The sequence below is a fragment of the Oncorhynchus mykiss genome, chromosome 12 (assembly GCF_057628025.1).
Source record: "Oncorhynchus mykiss isolate SJ-2025 chromosome 12, ASM5762802v1, whole genome shotgun sequence".
NCBI classification, from domain to species: Eukaryota; Metazoa; Chordata; class Actinopteri; order Salmoniformes; family Salmonidae; genus Oncorhynchus; species Oncorhynchus mykiss.
Genome location: NC_143033.1, coordinates 20,217,873 through 20,238,777, shown reverse-complemented (window position 1 = coordinate 20,238,777; position 20,905 = coordinate 20,217,873). Strand labels below are relative to the sequence as shown.

The following is a 20,905-nucleotide window of genomic DNA, read 5'->3' as shown; positions in this document are numbered from 1 at the left end:
TTTACAAAGCAATCTTAGCATTCAAACACCCTTCATATGTAACTTAATTAATAAAGTTAAGAATCATAAATAAAATAAAATTGTATTTGTCACATGTGCCAAATGAAATGCTTACTTACAAGTAGAACAATCTGCAGAGTTCATGATTGATTATGGACCTCTTTGTAGTTGAATGTGAATGTTTTTATTAAATATGTTTATTTTGTTATTGTGTGCTGAATTATATTTTTTATTGTAATGTGTAGAGGGCTCTCTTGTAAAATAGATTTGTAATCGCAATGGCACTCCCTGTTTAAATAAAGGTTAAATAAAATAAATAAATGAGGTGGGCAGAGTCAACCAAAAGCTAGTGAGATCCTATTGGTGCATTTTAGCATTATTTGCATATTTCCGTTAGGGAATGCCTTCTCTGTTAAGTGCATGTATGCAGTCAAGCAATTCACCCTTGCATTCCTTATAAGCACATTTTTTTTAAATGGCAAAGGGTCAACAAAACAATATTTTAGTTTTGGGAACAGAAACATTTCCAGAACTTTGTTCAATTTTCATCTAGCTTCATCTATCTTCTCACACTGCCTGCCACTGGACTTCCTCTCATCACCATATTTGGTGGCGAGTGGAAGTTCTAAATGGATGCTTCGGAGTTATACGTCCTTTGAGACTCATAAAAGTAGTGGAATAAGAAAATGTATTACTTCAAAATGGAGATTGCGCTGCCCTGCTCTTACAGTCACCATAATGGGGCCTATACAATGATGCGACATCTATCTAAGTCTATGGTTAATATACCTCAGTGGCGCAACGTCGCATCACACTGTGGAAGTAGGGAAGTACTCCTAACAACTTCCAAATGTAAACTTGCGTCTTTGGCTGTACGTAGGACAGGAGACACATTTCCAGGTACCAAAATCATACAATACATTTCAGAGAATTACGGGCCAGACAGAAACACAACAAAAACTTGCCGAATTCCGGCTGTCATAAATCCACACTGTCCTCAAATAATGAATACACGAAATGTCTGGATTGCAAGGTGCAGACAGAGAGCACATATGCAAAACACATAAACACATCATGTATATATTTGCTGCAAAAAATAGTTTTTCTTTCATGAGACAACTGTGGTTGGGCAAGAGGCAATGAGTGCGGGATTTCTCGCGATAATCCCTGTTGATTCCGATCCGGTTAGTGCTGAATGATTCTGGAAAGATGGCGGTCAGCATCCGAGGCCGTCCGAGCCGAAGCGTTCGGATGCGAGGTGAGACAAGAGATATTTCAATCTGGACCAGAGATTAGCAATCCTCCAAAACATAAAGCTGAACTTTCATTGTGCCTGTTAGTTGTGGTCTCACTACTAACCTTTATTGGTTGTTGTGCTTGCTTTGCTTTGACAGGTCGGAATGACAGTGGGGAGGAAAATGTACCACTCGATCTTTCCAGAGGTGGGTGAATCAGATTAGAAATTGGATATTCAGCATCCCATTTATTGAATCGTAGATAGCTATCCTATTATTAAAATACTGCTAGCTAGCTAATAAATGGCCGAACATCCTAATGTATCTGCATACAACATCCTTGTTACTAACAGGGTTTCTTTCCCCTTTATTTACATTTAGCTAGTTAGCATAGCTAGCAGTAATTCATAACATTATCATCACATTGTTGTTTGGATGAATCTGATTTGCAGTAATAGCTAACAGTGATAGCGAAATAGATAGGATTCTAACTAATGTCATTCATTGTTTCTATCTTCCTGAATATGGCTTGTATAGCTACAATTCAACGCTAATTCAATGCCACTGGTTTTCAACTTGAGAAATGTGTCCCAGTCCGTTCCTTGATTTTTGTAGAATAGGCCCATGCCTTGTATTGAAGCTTAATAGCAGCAGTTAGGACTGTCCTACCTTATCATCATGATCCAAATGCTAAGGACCTTTATGCAGTGTTTATGTTTTTACATCATGGGAGAAAATGTAACTGTCCTTTTTACAGAAATACACTGTCCCTGTGATAGCCTATATTTCCTCGGGGACACTTTACACTAATTCACTTCATGCTCCAAAATTTAAGTCACTTGTCTGAAGCATAGAATAATACATTCTGGCCATTGAAGAATTGTAATGTTTTAATCATTTATAGCTCTAATTTGTCTATTGCTACCCTCACTCTGAAGAATCGTTTACCCCAGGATATAATAAACATGGCATGGTTGTTTTCAAACAGACAAACTACAGTGCTAACATTCTGAATTTTAGTTGAATATATTTGATTAAACCCTGTTCCTCAAACACATGTTTTGCATTTATCCCAAGTAGTGTTGACATCACAACATGGTACAATTTGTTGAACAGGGACCTTCAAATAACACCCTACCATGTATATAGAACCTGTGGGTACTTTTATTCACACCAGACTTTACAGTATTGTGTCATTACAAACTCTTCTTTCGGTGGGGCTACCTTTTTATTTAGGTGTGCCCTGATCCCAAATGTCTTTCTGTTTCCAGTTTATTGCTGGTCACATTCACTAATGAGGCTTTGTCATGCTCATGCTGGTCTCACCTGAACACTGTGTGTTTTGTTACTGTCATGTTTTGGAAAAGAGTTGAGCCAGGTGAATAAACTTACTGACCACTTATTGACCTTGATGAATCATTTCAGATCCTTCAGACAACCTCCGGGAAATCCTACAGAATGTTGCCAAGCAACAAGGAGTCTCCAACATGCGCAAACTCGGTCACCTGAACAACTTCATAAAGGTTTGTGGGGCAACATCTCAGCAGACCATTAAAGCAGTGTTTCCCAAACTCAGTCCTGGGGACCCCAAGTGTTCACGTTTTGGTTGTTGCCCTAGTACTACACAGCTGATTCAAATAATCATCTCATCATTAAGCTTTGATTATTTGAATCAGCTTTGTAGTGCTAGGGCAAAAACAAAAACGTGCACACCTTGGGGTCCCAAGGACCGAGTGTTGGAAAGACTGCAAAGGGATACTTTAGGATTTTGGCAATGAGTCCCTTTATCTACTTCCCCAGAGTCAGATGAACTCACAGATACCGTTTTTATATGTTTACGTGAAGTTTGAAGGAAGTTACTAACGAGTGCTAGCTCAACTTCTACCTAGCATTATTGAAATGACTGGAAGTCTATGGTGTCTGCTAGCATGCCATTCAGATGCCCATAGACAACCAGTCATTGCGTTAACTCTAATTACTATTGGCTTGTGAAACTACTTCTAACTTCCTTCATACTGGACACATAGACCTAAAAATGGTATCCACGAGTCCTCATTCCCAAAATCGCAAATAATCCCTTTAAGTGGATGTAATGTTTGTGTTTGGATGTGTTCTTATCAGTTAGTTTTTTTCCATCTGTCACAGCTTCTCTGCAAGGTCGGCCACTCAGAAGAGAAGCTTGGGTTTACACATGAAGAGATCATAATTTGGTGAGTCTTTTGAGAAATGAATCTTCACCAGTGCTACATGTACAGTACTAGCTGTTTCTCTTGGTTGATTTAGGGATGTTTCCACTATACCATGATTTAAAATGCAGATTCATTGTTCCTCATTCTATCTATCTATATTTATTTATATATATATACACACTTATACTTTCCGTCCTTCCCCTGTTCTAGTCTCCGGTTAGCGCTGTTGAACGAGGCTAAGGAAGTGCGAGCTGCAGGGCTGAGGGCTCTACGCTACCTGATCAGAGACAGCACTATTCTCCAGAAGGTCCTCCGTCTTCAGGTGGACTACCTGATCGCCAGGTGAGTGCTACATCTATGCTGTGTGTGTGTCTTATGCCAATGTTGAGCCCACTTAACCTTTCAACCACTAATTGTGTATTTTTCTCTCCAGGTGCATAGACATCCAGCAAAGCAATGAGGTGGAGAGGACACAGGCTCTCAGGCTGGTGCGAAAGGTGAGACACCCCAGCCTCTCCCTAACTAAATTGATATTCGTAATGTACCGTTCGGTAATATGTAGAGATGTGACCAGTTAGATGTCTATCTGGTAAACATAAACATCCCTCTATCACCCGAGTACTACTATGTGAGATGAGTGTGAGACACATCTGTCCCCTCTCTGCTGTCCCTCTACAGATGATCACTGTGAATGCACTGCTCTTCCCCTCGTCTGTCACCAACTCCCTCATTGCCGTGGGCAACGATGGGCTACAGGAGCGAGACCGCATGGTTCGCGCCTGTATCGCCATCATCTGTGAACTTGGTAGGTGACGAGCAAACACACACACTTATCTATACTATAGGTGGTATGGTTAAACCCTGTGTGATTCATTTGTTCTGCAGCTGTGAAGAACCCTGTGGTGGTGGCCCAGAGGCGTGGTCTCAGCACCATTCTGAAGAACGTGATCGACTGTCAGCTGAGCCGCATCAACGAGGCACTCATCACTACCATCCTACACCTCCTCAACCACCCACACACACGCCAGTATGTGCACTCGGATGTGGAGCTCGAGGTACTGACAACACACATACACTCTTGCACACAAAGAGCAGCATTCATTAACAGGAATTTGATGAATTGGATTATTTCCTCATTGAATGAGATTGTTCTTTTTCTGTTTCTCTTCCAGCAAATCCTGGCCCCTTACACTGACTTCCACTACAGACACAATGCAGACACGGCAGAGGGGCAGCTCAAGTCAGTGTGCATGATAGTGCAGTATATTTAATTATGTCCTATGCAGTGTATTTTATGGAGTGTCAATAATTTGGGAGATTTTAATCATGCATTTTGATGTCCACCCCAGGGAAGACAGGGAGGCTCGTTTCCTGGCAAGTAAAATGTCCATAGTTGCTTCCTTTCGCTCCTGGTCAGGTAAACTTTACCCCTTCATCAATGATATCTAAGTTTGAGTGTGTATATACCCTGATAGCTCTTATGTGATATTAGTGGTGTGGTATAAACAGGATGAACATGTTCCTATCTGACCCTACTCTCTACATCTCACTCCAGGCATCATTAACCTGTGCAAGTCAGGCAACTCTGGGATCCAGTCTCTTATTGGCCTGCTCTGTATACCAAATATGGAAGTAAGGGTAAGTATAGCATCAAATAAACATTATCAGCACCTGACAACTGAGGTGAAAGAGAATGCAGTGTCCTCCAGTTTACCTCAAGATTACTTTATGGTTGTGCTCAATAACATCGATAACAATGTTACTCAGTTTAATGTAAGAATGATGTAGGGCACACCCCTAAAACTCATTATTTTCTGTCTTGTCATGAAATGAATGAAGTCTCTATTAATGTGTGTAAATCTGGTTCCTCTCGACCTCCCACAGAAAGGCTTGTTAGAGGTGATATATGATATATTTCGGCTCCCCATGCCAGTTGCGACTGCAGACTTTATTGAAGCACTTATCAGTGTGGGTGGGTACAATGTCACTTTTTTTCACTTTTTGTGTCTTTATTCAAGTTAAGAGCCTTTCTTTTCTTATCATATATCTCATGTACCATGTATTATTAGGTAACAAAGGATACTTGTCTATATTCCTCCTGTAGACCCTAGCAGGTTCCAAGACAATTGGAGGTTATCAGATGGCTTTGTGGCTTCTGAAGCTAAAGTTATCCTTCCACATCGAGCTCGATCAAGGTAAGAACCATCACTTATTTGAACTCTTTAACTCATGATTGAGGAAAACATTGTCTGCATAAAATCAATTTGTTCTCTTACTGCCCTTAGGCCTGACTTAATGGATAATTACCTGGCGTTGGTACTGTCTGCCTTCATCAAGAGTGGACTTCTTGAGGTATGGTCATCAATATCAGGATCGCTAAGTTTGTGTATATTCAACCAAAAATGGCATTTGCATATCTGTCTATTGGTACCTAAAGATCCCACACACAAACCGCTATTGTCTGTCGTGTAAAGCCTGTGTACCTCTCAACAGGGTCTCGTTGAGGTTATCACAAGCACTGATGACCCCATCTCTGTGCGAGCCATCATTCTACTGGGAGAACTGCTTCACATGGTAACTCAACTCCCTGTTTGCTCAGCTGTTAACATTGTGAGGTCAGTGAGCTGGTCCAGAGGAGGATATGCTCTAGGAGTTTTTGACACTTTTTTTATTGTCCCAATTTTGAATTTGTTTTGCATGGTCCCCATTGTTGTTGTAACTGTTTATTTCTGTTTCCCTCCCAGGCCAACACCATCCTCCCCCACTCCCACAGCCACCACCTGCACTGTCTACCCACACTCATCAACAAGGCTGCCTCCTTCGACATCGCCCAGGAGAAGAGACTGTGAGTGACAACTACCTACCATAGAGTACTGAGGACATTTCTTGGGGTCACTATAGACAGGGACCATTGTGAGGAATTTACTCTCTCGCAGACAGGAGAAAAGACTGTATGATTAGTTACATGAAACTCCCTAACCTAATCCTCATTTAACAATATACACTGAGTGTACAAAACATTAAGAACATCTGCTCTTTCCATGACAGACTGACCAGGTGAATTCAGCTGAAAGCTATGATCCCTTATTGATGTCACTTGTTAAATCCACTTCAATCAGTGTAGATGAAGGGGAGCAGACAAGTTAAAGAAGGATTTTTAAGCCTTGAGACATGGACATGGATTGTGTATGTGTGTCATTCAGAGGGTGACTGGGCAAGACACAATATTTAAGTGCCTTTCAATGGACTTTGAGTGTGTCAACAACTTAAATGTTGCTGGGTTTTTCACTCTCAACAGTTTCCTGTGTGTATCAAGAATGGTCCACCACCCAAAGGACATCCAGCCAACTTGACACAACCGTGGGAAGCATTGTAGTCAACATGGGCCAGCATCCCTGTGGAATGCTTTCGACCCCTTGTAGAGTCCATGCAACTCAAATTAGGAAGGTGTTCCTAATGTTTTGTACATCCAATGCATGTGCTACAAGAGTTTCATATTATTAACACGGACACTGACACAACAACTGTTTTCATAATTTTTCAGACGGGCGAGTGCAGCGGTCAACTACCTGAAACGTTTCCACGAGAAGAAGAAGAGAGGACCCAAACCCAACAGCCTGTACCTGGACCACATCATCTGCAAATCGAAGGCTTCTCACTACTGTAGAGACCAGCACTTTAGACCACAGAGAGATATCTTTGTCATTAAGGTACATATCAAACCATGCCCCTGTGTTGTAACACAAGCTTCTTGGTTTTCTTGGAGTGGTATTTGTAATGCTGTCCTTGTTTGCATTGAAGGACACTGAGGATGCTCTTATGATGAACCTGAGAGACAGCCACATCCTCAACCACAAAGAGAACCTGGACTGGAACTGGGTTCTCATCGCAACAATATTGAAGGTGAGTGGACTACAACTGCAATAAATACTTATTCCAGTTAGTATCTTTTACAATACTGTCCTTTTATAATTGTTATTTTTTTACATGTTTCCTTTTCCCATCTGTAGTGGCCAAACGTTAACCTGCGGAGCAATAAAGATGAACAAATGCACAGGTAAGTACCATTATAACCACTTCTTTCACCTCCTGTTTGTAACTGTAGCAAACCAAATGTTCTCTCTGTCTGACACCGGGTTCCCCCTCTGTCTGACCCCGGGTTCTGTTTCTGCAGGTTTGTACGCAGGCTGCTGTTCTTCTATAAGCCCAGCAGTAAGCTGTACGCCAGCCTGGAGCTGGACCACAGTAAGGCCAGGCAGCTCACTGTGGTAGGATGTCAGTTCATCGAGTTCCTCCTGGAGTCTGAGGAGGTGAGAGGGTTTACTATGAGGCAAAATTTGAATAGACTACTGATATTTACCCACAGCAGACTAGAATTGCACTATCCAGACCTATTAATGATACGTACACAAAGTTAAACAATTTTATATTGGAACTCTATTGATAATAAAAAATGAGTTACATGACTTTACGTGACCTCTCTATCAATGTCCAACATTACCTAAACATTACCCCTGTCTGTGTGTCAGGATGGGCAGGCATACCTGGAGGACCTGGTGAAGGACATAGTCCAATGGCTCTCCTCTTCCTCTGGGCTCAAGCCTGACCGCGGTCTCCAGAGCAACGGGTTGCTCACCACTCTCAGCCAGCACTACTTCCTGTTCCTGGGCACTCTTTCCTCACACCCGCACGGCGTCAAGATGCTGGAGAAGTGCAGTGTCTTCCAGTGGTCAGTCTCTCACCGTCCACTAGTCTGTTTTTCCAAACATGTACTCTGATCGTACCTCTTGGGAGATCCCTAATATCTTGGAAACTGTCCCATTTAAAGATGCCTTTTTAAGCTGCTGAAGAGAGTTTCCTTTGTCCTGTTTCACACTCACTTCATCTTCACTCAAGTCATTGTGTTGGAGTGTGTATGGAGCAGTACATTGATTCTCTGTATCCTGTGCTCTCCTACTAGCCTGTTGAACATCTGTACTCTGAAAAATCAGGACCACCTGCTGAAACTCACTGTCTCTATACTGGACTACAGCCGTGACGGGCTGTCCAGGGTCATCCTGTCCAAGATCCTCACTGCTGCCACTGACGTAAGAACCCCACCACTAACACAGAAAACACACAGATGGAATTCAAACATTAATTGATAAATCTTGGTTTCCTAGAGGTGGTCGGAGTAGCTTGCACAGGTGTTTGGAAAGCAACATTATGAGCAATTTGGTTTGTTGTGTTTTCAGTGGAGCATATGTTAGTGTTTTTGAATGACAGTCTGTCCTCTTCCGCCCTCTGTTGGTGTGCCACAGAACTGCAGGTTGTATGCCACTAAACACCTGCGAGTGTTGCTTCGTGCCAATGTGGAGTTCTTCAGTAACTGGGGCATCGAGCTGCTGGTCACCCAGCTCCACGACCGCAACAAGACCATTTCCATGGAGGCGTTGGACATACTGGACGAGGCCTGTGAGGACAAGGTGAGGGATGAGGGGCCTGAGTGTTGTGGTACCTTGCTATGTGCTGTTTCCTGGGCACTGTTATACCTTAGTCTTGTACTTTAGTCCAGCAGCTTTTGAGTCCAGAAGTGTGTTAGCTGGTGTTTTTTTCCCTCCAGGCAAACCTCCATGCTCTGATCCAGATGAAGCCAGCTCTCACACACCTGGGGGACAAGGGTGTCCTGCTGCTGCTACGGTAAGCTGCTGGGAGAAAACTGAGCTATTGTTTGCTTTTCTGTATTAGGTCCCTTTGTCTCTGACCGCTGTGATTCTTATCTCCAGGTTCTTGTCCATTCCAAAGGGCTTCTCCTACCTAAGTGAGAGGGGCTACGTCACCAAGCAGCTAGAGAAATGGCAGAAGGTACATTTATACTCAACCAACAATGCCATAAATGATGATTTGCATCTTTTCGCTGTCACATGAAAGCATAGAAAACTCATGTTTATATCATTGTGTTTTGCAGGACTATAACCTGAAGTATGTGGACATGATAGAGGAGCAGCTGAACGAGGCTCTCACCACGTACCGCAAGCCTGTCGATGGAGACAACTATGTACGCCGAAGCAACCAAAGGTTACAGAGGCCAAACGTTTATCTTCCTGTTCATCTGTATGGCCAGCTTGTCCATGATAAGACAGGCTGCCATCTACTGGAAGTCCAGGTAACTGCATCTACTTGAACCATTCACTATTACACTAGTCGAGGAGCAATTACAAGCATAATGCGTATAAACCCTTTTCGTCCTTCTCTTCAGAATGTGGTTCCTGACCTAAGCTACACTGTCCGTTCCCCAATGCTGGACAAGTGGGAGGGCATTAAACAGCTAAAGGCAGCACTTTGGGCCTTGGTCAGTATAATTAAGCAATAAGGCCCGAGGGGGTGTAGTATATGGCCAATATACCACAGCTAAGGGCTGTTCTTATGCACGACGCATCGCGGAGTGCCTGTATACAGCCATTAGCCATGGTATATTGGCCATATAACACAAACCCCTAAGGTGCCTTATTGCTATTATAAGCTGGTTACTAAAGTAATTAAAGCAATAAAAACAAATGTTTTGTCATACCCATGCTATACGCTCTCATATACCACGGCTGTCAGCCAATCTGCATTCAGGGCTGGAATAATGGAGAATAATAACTACCATAACTGTGGAACTCTGATGACAACAGATATGTGCCAATTATTGATAAGATTCTCACATAGTTTTCATAATAACATGAGTATTAATGTTGTTAAACTGTTTGTTTCCAGGGTAACATAGGGTCATCAAACTGGGGGTTGAACCTCTTACAGGAGGAGGGGGTGATCCCTGACATAGTGGTTCTGGCCCAGCACTGTGAGGTTCTCTCCATCAGGGGGTAAGGCACATTGATATTTGCAACTCCAATATTCAAGGTGCTTCTAACGAAGCAGCATGCTTGTACTGTCCCAAAAGAGTACTAGATCTCTGTCCAGGATCTCTCTATAATGTCTGTCTGCTGTTTCTGTGTAGGACATGTCTGTACGTGTTGGGGCTGATCTCAAAGACACGTCAGGGCTGTGACATGCTGAAGCAGCACGGCTGGGACGCTGTAAGACACAGCCGGCGGACGCTGTGGCCCGTTGTCCCAGACGACATGGAGCCCTCCCCCAACCCGCCCAGCCTGCTGTCCTCTGTCCCTTCCACCCTCAGCCTCGCCTCTGACTCCACCAGCTCTAGACACAACAGTGAGAGTGACTCCACACAGCCCAGTAAGTCTCAGCCCAGTAAGTCTGTAATCATAGTACTGGTATTCATTTGTTTTTAACCTGTACAGTATCGCCAAATGTTTACTCCATACTACTAAGAGTTAACCTTGAGTGGTCATTTCCAGGTATGTACATCATGGACGATGAGCGGCTGGAGAACTGTGACCTGTCGGACGATCCTCCCATGTACATGAGACCCAAGTACAAGGACCGCAGCCCCTTCACCCTCCTGGCTTCCAGCCACTTCCGTAACCGCCTCCTCCACTCTCTGTCGCTCTCCGGGAAGATGCTGCGCAGCACCAGCGACCCCAAGGGCACCACCAGGGACCACGGAGGAGGGATGGAGGAGGATCAGGGGCGCAAACGCACCGTTACTGAACCCAGCTACACCTTTGGATCTTCAGATGTCTTCCCAATCTATAATGACGGCCACCTGCCCAAAAGCCCCTCTGTCAACCTAGAAACTTCCATCGTGGGCAGCAAGACCCCTGAAAACCAGGGCAGCACCCCCAACTTCGGTGAGGGAGATGGGGAGGGGAGGCTGCCAGGCCGGTCAGTGGGGGTAGGAGGGTCAGGGGTGGGGGTGGGGGAGAACCAGAGAGAGCAGACTAGCCGGGAACGCCTGGCCGGGGATGGCCCGTCCGGAGGGGGCGGGGGGGCTCAGTTTAAATCGCGCAGTCAGAGCTTCAACACGGACACGACCACCAGCGGCATCAGCTCTATGAGTTCCAGCCCCTCCAGGGAGACCCTGCCCTCCACCATCGACACGGACGGTGTCAGCCTCAACAGTGTGATCAGCGCCCAGACCATCCAAACCCTGACCTCCCTCACCCCCCAGCCCCACACCGCCCACCTCTCCTCCCTGTCCAAATCTAGCTCTACCTCCCTGGTGCCCCCCGGCTCCTCCCACACCCTCCCCCGCCGCGCCCAGTCTCTCAAGTCGCCTTCGTTGACCACCCTGAGCGGCCTGACGGACTGCAGCCTCATGTACTCCAACTCCCGCGATGCGCTGGGCTACGCCACGCTGAAGTACGCCACTTCCTGTGACACGTACGCCAGTCAGCGTGATGCGCTGGGCTATGCTACTCTGAAGAGGCTGCAGCAGCAGAGGATCCACTCGTCCCTGTCCCACAGCGAGGCTCTGGCCTCCCCAGCCAAAGACGTGCTCTTCACTGATACCATCACCATGAAGACAGGCAGCCTGGACTCAAGACTCACCCCACGGCGGTAACACACACACACACACACACACTCCCTTAAGAACTCCTTTCCTAGAATCTCCCATGACTAGTACTAACTACTACTTCTCTGAATACTCCCCCCTCCCTCTTTCTCAGATCTTCAGTTGCCCTTTCTCTTACTTCCTCTTGTTGCTCCTCTTTCTCTTTAGAGGCTTCTCATTCTTTGATGACAAGATCAACTGAGTTTGACCTCTGCTCTGGCTTGAATTAGGTTTTCCTTCTGTAATCTCCTGAAATATTGAGTGTTGTTTTCCTGAAACAGGAAAGGGTCTTGCCCAAACTGTTGCGACAAACTTGTAAGCACAGAATCGTATAGAATATCATTGTATGCTGTAGTGTTAAGATTTCCCTTTTTTTCCACTGGAACTAAGGGGCCTGGCCCAAACCATGAAAAACAGCCCTAGACTATTATTCCTCCTCCACCAAACTTTACAGTTGGCACTGTGCATTGGGGCAGGTAGCGTTTTCCTGGCATCTGCCAAATCCAGATTGGTCCGTCGGACTTCCAGAAGGTGAATCGTGATTCATCACTCCAGAGAAGGCGTTTCCACTGCTCCAGAGTCCAGTGGCGGCGAGCTTTACACCACTCCAGCCAACACTTGGCATTGCGCATGGTGATCTTAGGCTTGTGTGCGTCTGCTCGGCCATGGAAATCAATTTCATGAAGCTCCCGACGAACAGTTATTGTGCTGACGTTGCTTCCAAAGGCAGTTTGGAACTCGGTAGCGAGTGTTGTAACCGAGGACAGACGATTTTTATGCGCTTCAGCACTCGGCTGTTCCGGTCTGTGAGCTTTTGTGGCCTACCACTTCATGGTTTAACCGTTATTGCTCCTAAACGCTTCCACTTCAACAGCACTTATAGTTTACCGGGACAGCTCTAGCAGGGTAGAAATTTGATGAACTGACTTGTTGGAAAGTGGCAACCAATGACAGTGCCACATTGAACGTCACTGAACTCTTTAGTACGGGCCATTATACTGCCAATGTTTGTCTATGAAGATTGTATGGCTGTGTACTCGATTTATTACACCTGTCAGCAACAGGTCTGGCTGAAACAGCTGAATCCAATCATTTGAAGGGGTGTCCACATAAGTTTGAATGTATAGTGTATTTGTTTTTTTGCATGGGCTGTGTCTCAATCCACTGCATCTTCCTATGTCAGCCTAGTGCACAGCGGTGGAAGGTTGCTGAGCTACAGTGGTGATTATCAGACCACAAGACACAGGAAAATTGGTCTTCTCACAAAAAATGTCTGTAGTGTCAGAATGGTTTGTCCCACAAACTAATATGATTTTGGAATGAGGTGTAAGACGAGCAGGTGGACCTTTCCTGCCTCCTAACTCACTGAATGTTTCTTTTATCTCCAGGTTCCTGAAGGCTCTGAGTTTTGCCTCCCTGGACAAGGAGGATCTGCTGAGCCCCATCAGCCAGAACACTCTGCAGCGGTCCTCCTCTGTGAGATCCATGGTGTCCAGCGCCACCTACGGCAGCTCTGATGACTTCATCGGCCTGGCGCTGCCAGTGGACATTAACAACATGTTCCAGGTACTGACCATCGTATGACACCTCTCTCTGAACCCTCTTTCCCCTCTCATCCCTCCTTTTATTTTACTTCTATTCTAGATATTTTACAATAAATGTCATTTGTTTACCAAGCTATTTAAGACCTCTATTTAAAGTTGTGTCATAACTCCATGTTAATATTTGGATAAAGCTGAGTGTTTTGTTCCTAGATAAAAGAAACAGCATATTTCCTGAAGAGGACCAGCCCTCCCTCTGAGGACAGATCTGCCAAATTCTTCTCTGGAGACTCCGATGGTAAGAAACAGCATATTTCCTGAAGAGGACCAGCCCTCCCTCTGAGGACAGATCTGCCAAATTCTTCTCTGGAGACTCCGATGGTAAGAAACAGCATATTTCCTGAAGAGGACCAGCCCTCCCTCTGAGGACAGATCTGCCAAATTCTTCTCTGGAGACTCCGATGGTAAGAAACAGCATATTTCCTGAAGAGGACCAGCCCTCCCTCTGAGGACAGATCTGCCAAATTCTTCTCTGGAGACTCCGATGGTAAGAAACAGCATATTTCCTGAAGAGGACCAGCCCTCCCTCTGAGGACAGATCTGCCAAATTCTTCTCTGGAGACTCCAATGGTAAGAAACAGCATATTTCCTGAAGAGAACCAGCCCCCCCTCTGAGGACAGATCTGCCAAATTCTTCTCTGGAGACTCCGATGGTAAGAAACAGCATATTTCCTGAAGAGGACCAGCCCCCCCTCTGAGGACAGATCTGCCAAATTCTTCTCTGGAGACTCCGATGGTAAGAAACAGCATATTTCCTGAAGAGAACCAGCCCTCCCTCTGAGGACAGATCTGCCAAATTCTTCTCTGGAGACTCCGATGGTAAGAAACAGCCCGGGGCCAACACAATCTGTTTTCTTCAGTTAGGAGTTGTATAACACTGAGTTTAGCACAGGAGGAATGATGGCTCTGCTACTGATAAAGGAGGCCCACTGAGGACCAACAGGCTTGAATAAAAAGGGGGGAAATGCATGATCATGTGGATATGTGCCCCTTCACCCAGGCCCCAGCCCTCACTCCAGGCATGCAGTGCTTCGCTCCCAGCTGAGCATCACAGAGCTGATGGGGGTGAGCCGGGCGGAGCAGCAGAAGTTGCTGGGCTCAGAGGAGACTGGTCTACAAGAACACAACGATGACAACTGCCTCTACTGCACTGGGCTCTCTGTGCTCGGCTTCAGCGCTTCCAATAGCAGCCCAGGTCAGCGGCAGATACAAACACAGAACATTATGCTGTTTATCAATTCAAGCTGTTTATCAATTCGTGCCGTTTGCATCCTTGTACTTCCTTGTATGTTTATATTATTAGCAGTCAGAAACCGATAAACAACCTAAACTCACGTTTCTCCATCAGACTTGACAGAGGAACCACCTTTCTCAGAATGGTGCGGTCCCCCTGTGCAGAACCACCTGGAGGTCATGGGCCAAACCAAACTGTCAGGTGTGTCCGGGTGCAGTGATGCTGTGTCTCAGGGCTCCCCAGGAAGCACCCGCAGCACTGAACTGATTTTGGGTAAATGTCATGCTTTTGTCCAAGTGAAGGGTTTTCTTTTGTTGTTGAAGATGGATGGACTAAACCTACTGGCTCTCTGCGGTCTATCTTCCCCCTCAGGAGTGAAGTCCATTCCAGAGGAATCTCCAGCCGGCAGGGTTCTCCTCAGGAAGGAGGTCCTGCGTCTCGTGGTCAACCTCAGCTCCTCTGTGGGGATCAAAGGCCACGAGACTAACCTGCTAACGTAAGAGACCCACACACACACACACACACACACACACACACTCTCAAACCGAGGTTGATATCCCTGTGTCTGTTGTCTTGACAGGATCAAGGAGAAATTCCCATATGCATTCGATGACATCTGTCTCTATTCTGAGGTGTCTTACCTGCTTGCCCACTGCATGTTCCGTCTGTCCGCACGCCGCTTCATCCAGGAGCTCTTTCAAGACGTGCCATTCATTCCGGTAAACAACACACACATTCAAAAATAATAAACATTTCATGTTGGCTGTTCTTCTAGTCACTTCTGTCTCTTCCTCAGATGTACGAAGAGGCAGAGGCCATCCTCTCCAAGCCCCCAAAGAATGGACCGGTCGACCCTCCCACTGAGCCCTGAGTCAACCCTACTGCCCTTCCCTTCTGTCTCACAGCCTGTCAAACCCTGAGTCACCCCTACTGATCTTCCAGTCAACCACAACCCCTAAAGCCTGAATCACACCCCACCCCCGGAACCTTCAGCTTACCCTCAAACCTCAACCCTTGGAACCTTCATTTAACCCTCAACCCCCACCCCCGGAACCTTCAGCTAACCCTCAAACGTCAACCCCACCCCCGGAACCTTCAGCTTACCCTCAAACCCCCACCCCCGGAACCTTCATTTAACCCTCAACCCCCACCCCCGGAACCTTCAGCTAACCCTCAAACCTCAACCCCCGGAACCTTAATTTAACCCTCAACCCACACCCCCCTGAACCTTGGACTTTGTAACCCTCAAACTTCAGTCAACCCACAACCCTAACCCCTCAACCACAAATGCTTGAGTCACTACCAACCACAGCTCTGTAGGGCCTGAGTCACATCCTCCCTTACCTTTCCATACCAGAGTGCACTGTATGTCCTCCTGGGATTTGGGATATGTTCTTCCTATTGACTAAGTTTTAGATATGATGGATGATAACGCAGGATGAACAAATATTCCGTTTTTTTTATTTATCTGATCAAATGATGGCAGCCAGCTATGAGTGTTTTTAACAGAGCTCATTTTTTGGGAAATTCTTCACAAACTGAGCTTGGATCACAATCAAATCCAAATGACTTAAAACGGTCCATCATTCCTGAGGGCTTCCTCAGTTATTTTTAATATATGACTGCATCCCAACCACTGGTGTGAAATACCACAGCATGTTGTTTTTGGCTTGGCTTCTCCCAAAGTGGATCCATTGACTTTGACTAAAACACTAAAGAGTAGGGTTCTTCTGCATAACACTAAAACCTCTCAGCATCTGGAGAGAGGACCATGCCATTGTGAAAATCATTGCGCCTGAACAAAGAACAGTGAAGGAGAATAGTGATAAATACTTTTGGTATTGCTCTATTTAATGACGGCAGATACAGGTCAGCCAAATGATCATCATTCACTGATGCAGTTTGGTGGTTGTCTCTCTTATTTGTTGATGTGCTAAAGAGGAAATGTTCCTCCTTGCCCTTTGCTGGATTTTGTTTTGTTATTTTGTTTAGGACTTTGTTTGTCTGTGTTTTTAAGCATTTATATTAAGAACTGAACAACTACATGTAGGAGTGAAATCTACCAAAACATTGCCATTGAACATCTGTCTGTGTGTTTCAGCACAGAGGAGTTATTAATGGTCAGTTACTCAACTGATGATTGAAACTACGGCTGCATTTTATTTTTGTTTACGACCTAGAAATTGAAACCCTAAAATATAAGTGCTGGGTTGGTTGAAACAAGAGATTTGGTTCTCATCAAAGTGGAGGAAGACATGTATGATTGCTACCCCTTCTGTCATACATTTCTTCAGAACATGGTTCATGAAAACAGTCACTATTTGATGGCCATGTAGAGTTGCTGCTTCATTCCACAGTCATTCAGTAGCCATTCCCATCAGTTTCCATTCATTTCTGTCAGTTGCCATTCCACAGTCAGAAGCCATTCCTGTCCGTTTCCATTTCTCAGTCAGTTGCCATTAATTCCTGTGTTAGTTGCTGTTCCTTACACACTGTCTACTTGTTCTTAATCTGGTAAAACTGGGGAATAATGAAACTGGAGTAAACGTTTTGAAGTGGAGCTCAGGTACTGCCTGAACATGTCCAATAAGAACACTCATTTAATTGGAAAACTCAGCCACTTCCGGGTCGAAATCTAGCTACATGTTTGTAAAATGACGGTTTAAAACAGTCACTGTACTGGGTTTTTTTTGCTATGCAAGATGCCTGTTAATTGTGAGCCCAAATGTACATGTATAGGTTATTAACTGGTTTGATATATTTCAGCTTTTGTTTGAATTTTGTTTAGCTGTTGACTCATTGTTTCATTACTGTTTTAAAGAAGTGGTGGCTACCATTGTGTGGTCCTTTCCAACATGATTCACTTTGACTGAAGATGGTACTTGCTGCACTGAATCCTTCAACATGCACATATGACTTATGACAATGGAAGTGTTTAGGTCTACTGTTGAAAATGGCCTTGGTTAAGTGATGAATTGGTTAGAGAAATGGACTGGTGAAAATAGGATTGGGGTGCACTGCAATTGCACTTAGCAATCAACATGAAACTAAGTATGAAAAATATTTTTCTGTATAAATGCGTAATGTTGAAAAGTTAGGTCCTCTGCGAGCAGAGAATTGTATAGTTGCAGCCCACAATGTGCATAGTGGATCACTGCTCTAAATGAAAAATAAATGTGGATATTTAATATCGCAGATTCCCACTCAACTATACCTTCATATAACCTTATTTTGCACGTTTGCATTCTAAGAGACCTCAGTTCACCTTTTCAACAAACTGCAAAATTCTAAATAGTGGTTAAATGTTGTTTTTTTGTCAAGTCAACAGTACATTTCATAGTTAGACACATTTGAACATAATACTGATGTTTCAGATATATATTGAATAAGGTCAATTATTTGGGAACATAATTGTACTACTTTCTGTTGGGGACCAAAAAGCTAAACTGAAAAGCCAATAATTATTTGTTATCTAGCAATTGTTTGAAACAACAGGAAGTAGTAACTTAAATATTTAACTTTGTCTACATTTGAGTGATTTGAAGTGGACTTTTGCTGATAAAGCACTGTATGGGGATGTGAAAACAAAGCCTTCATTGTACCTGGACCGTTTAGGAACAGAGAGACAAAGATAAGAGAAGTGTTATTTATATTTTTCCTCAAGTGAAAACATTTTCAAGAAGATGTATATAAGTCTGTGTCTCCCTCCAATTTGTGGTTTTCCTTGTACAGAACCATGTATGTTTTTGGCATTTTATATAGGCCATTAGAATCATTCTTATTAAAGGGATGCATTGATAATAAAAACATAATCTACTCACTTATATGTCACTGTATTTTATTGTATCAATGTGTCTTCAACAATGACTTTAGATTTTGGTATGGAGTTGGATCATCCAAAACCAGTGTGTGGGAGTTTTATGTGTAATTTAAGCAGTCTGGCCCATGACTTCCAGGGCTGTTTTCATGTGTTGCATAATTTCTTCAACTTCTCACCAGGAAAAACATCCTCTGTTTCAACACCGCTTTACAGGAAAGACCTCCCCTAGCAACGCCTCACATCTCCAGTTCCAAAAACATTACCGCTCTTTGTAAGTATACTGTGTCACGCCCTGACCATAGAGAGCCCTTTGTTCTCTATGGTGTAGTTGGTCAGGGCGTGACTAGGGGGTGTTCTAGCTCAATATTTCTATGTTGGTGTTTTGTATGGTTCCCAATTAGAGGCAGCTGGTAATCGTTGCCTCTAATTGGAGATCATATTTAGGTAACCATTTTTCCCACCTGTGTTTGTGGGATATTGTTTTGTTTGTGCATGTGCACCACTACTTTCACGTTTCGTTATTGGTTTATTGTTTTTTGTTTAAAGTTTCACAGTAATAAAGAAGTGGAGCTCTACACACGCTGTGCCTTGGTCCACTCATTACGACGATTGTGACAGAATATCCCACCAAGCAGCATATGACAGAGGTAAAGGAGTTTGGACCTGGGAAGAAATTATGGGAGGTTGTGAGACCCTTCCTTGGAAGGAGACACCAAGGAAGGTGGAAGGATAGCAACGACGCCGGGGACCGCGGCCACAGAAACCCCAAGATTATTTTTGGGGGGGGCATGAGGGAGGTTGGCGGAGCAGCAGAGAGTGGAAGAGGTCGTCATCAGTCCGGTGCCATCTGTGCCAGCTCCCCGTACTCACCCTGAAGAGCCAGATACCGTCAGGGAGGCAATGGAGAAGTTGGGAGAGCGAGCTGAGAGAAATGTTGTGTAGGTGTTCTGCACGGCATCCGACCTGAAGAGCCTGTCAGCAGTCTGGTGAGTCCTGTGCCAGCTCTCCGCACCCTTCCTGAAGTGCGTGTCACCAGTCCAGTGCCACCTGTGCCGGCTCCACGCACCAGGCCTCCAGTGCGCCTCCCCAGTCCGGTACGTCTTGTGCCAGCTCCCCACACTCGCCCTGAAGTGAGTGTCACCAGTCCGGTGCCACCTGTGCCAGCTCCATGCACCAGGCCTCCAGTGCGTCTCCCCACTCCAAGGTCGGGGCCTTCCTCTGCGCCGATGCCCAGTCCAGGCACGGCGTTCAGCCCGGCGCCATGGCCGGAGCCTTCCTCTGCGCCGGTGCCCAGTCCGGGCACGGAGTCCAACCCAGCTCCCAATTTTTCAGTTTTTGATTTGTTAAAAAAGTTTGAAATATCCAATAAATGTCGTTCCACTTCATGATTGTGTCCCACTTGTTGTTGATTCTTCACAAAAAAATACAGTTTTATATCTTTATGTTTGAAGCCTGAAATGTGGCAAAAGGTCGCAAAGTTCAAGGGGGCCGAATACTTTCGCAAGGCACTGTATCTTCGGCGTTCATACTGTTAGGTGACTTAAACTGGGACATGTTTAACACCCCGGCCATTTTTACAATCTAAACTAGATGCCCTCAATCTCACACAAATTATCAAGGAACCTACCAAGTACAACGCTAAATCTGTAACCATGGGCACCCTCTTGGATATCATCCTGACCAACTTGCCCTCTAAATACACCTCTGCTGTCTTCAACCAGAATCTCAGTGATCATTGCCTGCGTGCATAATGGGTCCACGGTCAAACGGCCACCCCTCATCACTGTCAAACGCTCCCTAAAACACTTCAGCGAGCAGGCCTTTCTAATCGACCTGGCCTGAGTATCCTGGAAGGATATTGACCTCCTCCCATCAGTAGAGGATGCCTGGTTGCTCTTCACCCAGTAGAGAATGCCTGGTTGCTCTTCACCTCAGACTTGACTGCCCTTGACCAGCACAAAAAACATACTGTGGCGTTCTGCATTAGCATCGAATAGCCCCCGCGATATACAACTTTTCAGGGAAGTCAGGAACCAATATACTCAGTCAGTTAGGAAAGCTAAGGCTAGCTTTTTCAAACAGAAATTTTCTTTCCGTAGCACTAATTCCAAAAAGTTTAGGGACACTGTAAAGTCCATGGAGAATAAGAGCACCTCCTCCCAGATGTCCACTGCACTGACCATAGGAAATATTGTCACCTCTGATAAATCCACGATAATCGCTAATTTTAATAAGCATTTTGTTTACGGCTGGCCATGTTTTCCACCTGGCTACCCCTACCCCGGCCAACATCTCAGCACCCCCTGAAGCAACTTTCCCAAGCCCCCCTCCCTCCGCTTCTCCATCACCCAAATCCAGACAGCTGATGTTCTGAAAGAGATGCAAAATC

At 45.0% G+C, this 20,905-nt stretch overlaps 1 protein-coding gene across 1 annotated transcript; it reads left to right on the top strand.

The window, feature by feature from the left end:
• The first annotated feature begins 792 nt into the window (after positions 1-792).
• LOC110537144 (rapamycin-insensitive companion of mTOR) lies at positions 793-18,516 on the top strand. The gene is made up of 37 exons (XM_090191957.1): positions 793-1,258; positions 1,395-1,442; positions 2,661-2,758; positions 3,381-3,445; positions 3,635-3,766; positions 3,858-3,921; positions 4,103-4,229; positions 4,310-4,479; positions 4,597-4,664; positions 4,774-4,841; positions 4,980-5,062; positions 5,309-5,396; positions 5,529-5,619; positions 5,710-5,776; positions 5,918-5,998; positions 6,169-6,269; positions 6,969-7,134; positions 7,226-7,327; positions 7,435-7,481; positions 7,599-7,734; positions 7,954-8,153; positions 8,385-8,511; positions 8,725-8,889; positions 9,027-9,103; positions 9,190-9,268; positions 9,372-9,569; positions 9,663-9,755; positions 10,163-10,269; positions 10,404-10,657; positions 10,765-11,866; positions 13,250-13,427; positions 13,616-13,700; positions 14,463-14,657; positions 14,811-14,969; positions 15,069-15,192; positions 15,277-15,415; positions 15,493-18,516. Exons 1-37 carry the CDS (start codon positions 1,210-1,212, stop codon positions 15,565-15,567), a joined length of 5,208 nt encoding a protein of 1,735 aa, XP_090048083.1. The 5' UTR covers positions 793-1,209; the 3' UTR covers positions 15,568-18,516.
• The last annotated feature ends 2,389 nt before the right edge of the window (positions 18,517-20,905 follow it).